The sequence below is a fragment of the Austrofundulus limnaeus genome, unplaced genomic scaffold (genome assembly GCF_001266775.1).
Source record: "Austrofundulus limnaeus strain Quisiro unplaced genomic scaffold, Austrofundulus_limnaeus-1.0 Scaffold106, whole genome shotgun sequence".
NCBI lineage: Eukaryota > Metazoa > Chordata > Actinopteri > Cyprinodontiformes > Rivulidae > Austrofundulus > Austrofundulus limnaeus.
Genome location: NW_013952508.1, coordinates 1,263,028 through 1,265,716, shown reverse-complemented (window position 1 = coordinate 1,265,716; position 2,689 = coordinate 1,263,028). Strand labels below are relative to the sequence as shown.

The 2,689-nt window shown below is 42.2% G+C and overlaps 1 protein-coding gene across 1 annotated transcript in view; it reads left to right on the top strand.

The window, feature by feature from the left end:
- The window catches only part of rgs11 (regulator of G protein signaling 11), a gene marked incomplete at its 5' end in the record, with an annotated part of 18,477 nt that overhangs the window by 7,199 nt on the left and 8,589 nt on the right, over nucleotides 1-2,689 (top strand). Inside the window, 1 exon segment of the mRNA XM_014013828.1 lies at nucleotides 1,638-1,753. Within this exon segment, the coding sequence (XP_013869282.1) occupies nucleotides 1,638-1,753 (116 nt within the window).

Below are 2,689 nucleotides of genomic sequence, written 5' to 3'. Positions count from 1 at the left end.
ATTGTTTTCTTTGAAACAAACGTACCTGCTAATTCCAGGTCTTTCTGAAGCTCTCCACAAGTGGTCCTTGGCTCTTGGACAATTCTGATAATTCTTTTCACTCCTCTGTCAGAAATCTTGCGAGGAGCACCTGGTCGGCGACAAAGCGTTTAATGTCAGCACAGCTTTAAAAACAGTTCTGAGAATCGTGAGAACGTCTCATCAGGGCTCCTCGGGGACCGTTGGACCACTCCTCCTCTGTGTCAGTCTCCAGCTCTGGAAAGTTTTCTTTCCGTCACCCTGATCATCAGTTTCCACCACACACTCTCAGATGGTTTTAGGTCCAGACCCGAAGGTGGCAGCCTAATTAATTTATCAACTCTCTGAGACGTAATGGAACCGAAATAAACTAAGATGAGCTATACATAAATGATCCTTCCAAACAAAATATTTGTTAGGATTTCGAGAGAGACGGGGGGATATTAATGGAAAGAAACATGTTTACAAGCAGTCGTCTGCTAACTAACCTAACCCCAACTAACTGTAACATAAACCTGGTTAAATAGGAAATTAGTTTACGGTATAAAGCACTGATAAAAACAACTATTTAATTTATTTTATTGTTTTATTTTCCATGATAGCAGTGAGGGTGCAGCTTGCTGTTGGCTGACAGACTCTGAAAGAAGAGGAAGTGAGGGTGGAGGTGGGGGATTATTGTCTCTCTTACTGGGTCAGGAGGGTTAGTTAGTTCACTAAGGAAATCATTATTAATTGCTCCAAAAAACCCAAAACAAAACAAAATAATTAAAAAATAAAAATAAAACTAGAAGCACTCGGACAGCGCAATCCTCCGCCAAGGCCAATTTCCCCCTCTCCTGTAATAGTAAAGAATCCTTCAAAAAAATTCCTGTATCTGCATCGTGATCCAGATCATCACCAATGGTGTAATTGCACCAATGGTGCAGTGGTGTGTTCCTTTGGCCAATATCCACCTGTGGTAAAAATTTCATGAAAATCCGTCCACAAGTTTTTGAGTAATTTTGTTATACACAACCATAAACAATACCTCCTCCCTTGGCAGAGGTAATAAAAAATTCACTGGGGCACTGGAGAAGTTGTTTGCCCAGGGTCCCAAACCGGCTAGGACCACCCCTGGCTCCTTTGATTATTGACCTTCTTACCTGGTCTGTAATTTGGTGAACAATCTTCTCCAAGTCTGCTGTGGTTTTTCCTCCAACCCTGATCTGTTCTTCACATCTTTGTCTCACCTGTGTGGTGAGCTCCTTGGTCTTCATGATTGCTTAGTGGCAACTCTCACAACTGAAGAGCTCTTGAAGTGGGGGGTATCAGTGCAGGTGTTTATGTACTGAGACCACCTGAATTAAATTGCACACAGTATGCAGGTTTTGAAGGAAAAATCTATTTAAAAAAAAAGGGAAAAAAAACTAAAGCACACTTTAAGTTTTTCTTTTGAATGTCATGAAAAGTTTAAAAATCATCTAACCATCTTTTTGTTTCATGTTTATGTGGTTTTCAACAGGAGAGATTTGGGATTTTTTTTTACTATTACTGTTAATATTTAATCGTAATTAAATAGTTTTTCACAGGATTAAGATTTTTGTGTCTTGTAACGTGTGTTTGTGTGTTTGTCGGTGCAGCGTGCCCGTCCCGACTCGTCTCCGAGTGGAGAGCTGGAGCTTCAGCTTCGTGAAGCTTCTGTCGGACCCCATGGGGAGGCGGGAGTTCATGACATACCTGGAGAAGGAGTTCAGTGGTGAGAGAGTTTATGGGTAGAAAACACTCTTGCAGATTTCATGAGGTGATATGAGACAATGAATAAAGTCCAACGCCCAGAGAATGATAGAATCATAAATAAATATCTTTGTTCTGCAGCTGACAGTCAAGCCTACAGACTGAGGGACGCACTGCTCTGGAGCAGGGCTCACTGCAGTACATGGGTGGAGTTTCTTGGCTGTGTGGGCGGAGTTTGTCCTAACTGTGATTGGTGGAAATTGGATTATAGGTGGAGGTTCTTGTGTGTGGAGTTTGATCATGATTGCTTGGATTGATTTTTCATGTTGGGCAAGTTAAAAGAAGAAATATTGATCATAGTAAAATTACTGTGAACATAAATAGAATTTACTTCAAATTTTGTGCGTCTTCCTGTCTGGAGTTAAGACTAAAATTATAGATGTTTTGTGGCTGTTTTGACTGAGCAACACGTCCCCCAAGCTGCCCAGCATTCATCCAACCGAATTGTTTCGGCTTCTTCAAACCCCGCCCCAAAATATTCAATCTGACCAATCGCGTCTTTGACAAACTCCTCCCACACACCAAGCACCTCCCACTTTGTGACCGCAGAGACCTCATTCTCCCCAGATATGGCAAAGAACGACGGCCCTTTGTGGCCCAGATGTGGTCCAAGCATGGGGCAGCACCACATAAACCAAACCACACCTGGGCCAGTTGTAATACGCCATCGTTGCCAGACCTGGGGTCTCATTTATAAAGGATTGCGTGGAAACCATACTAAAAGTGAACGTACGGCCAAAAGGCGGAAATGGCGTACGCCAAAAAAAATAAAATAAAAACAATAAAAAAAATTCAGATTTATAAAACCGTGCGTACGCATGTTTCTGCGCATCTTTCCTTTATAAATCACAGCTTCACGTCAGAGTTTGCGCACGAGGTCCCTCCTCAGGTTCTGCCC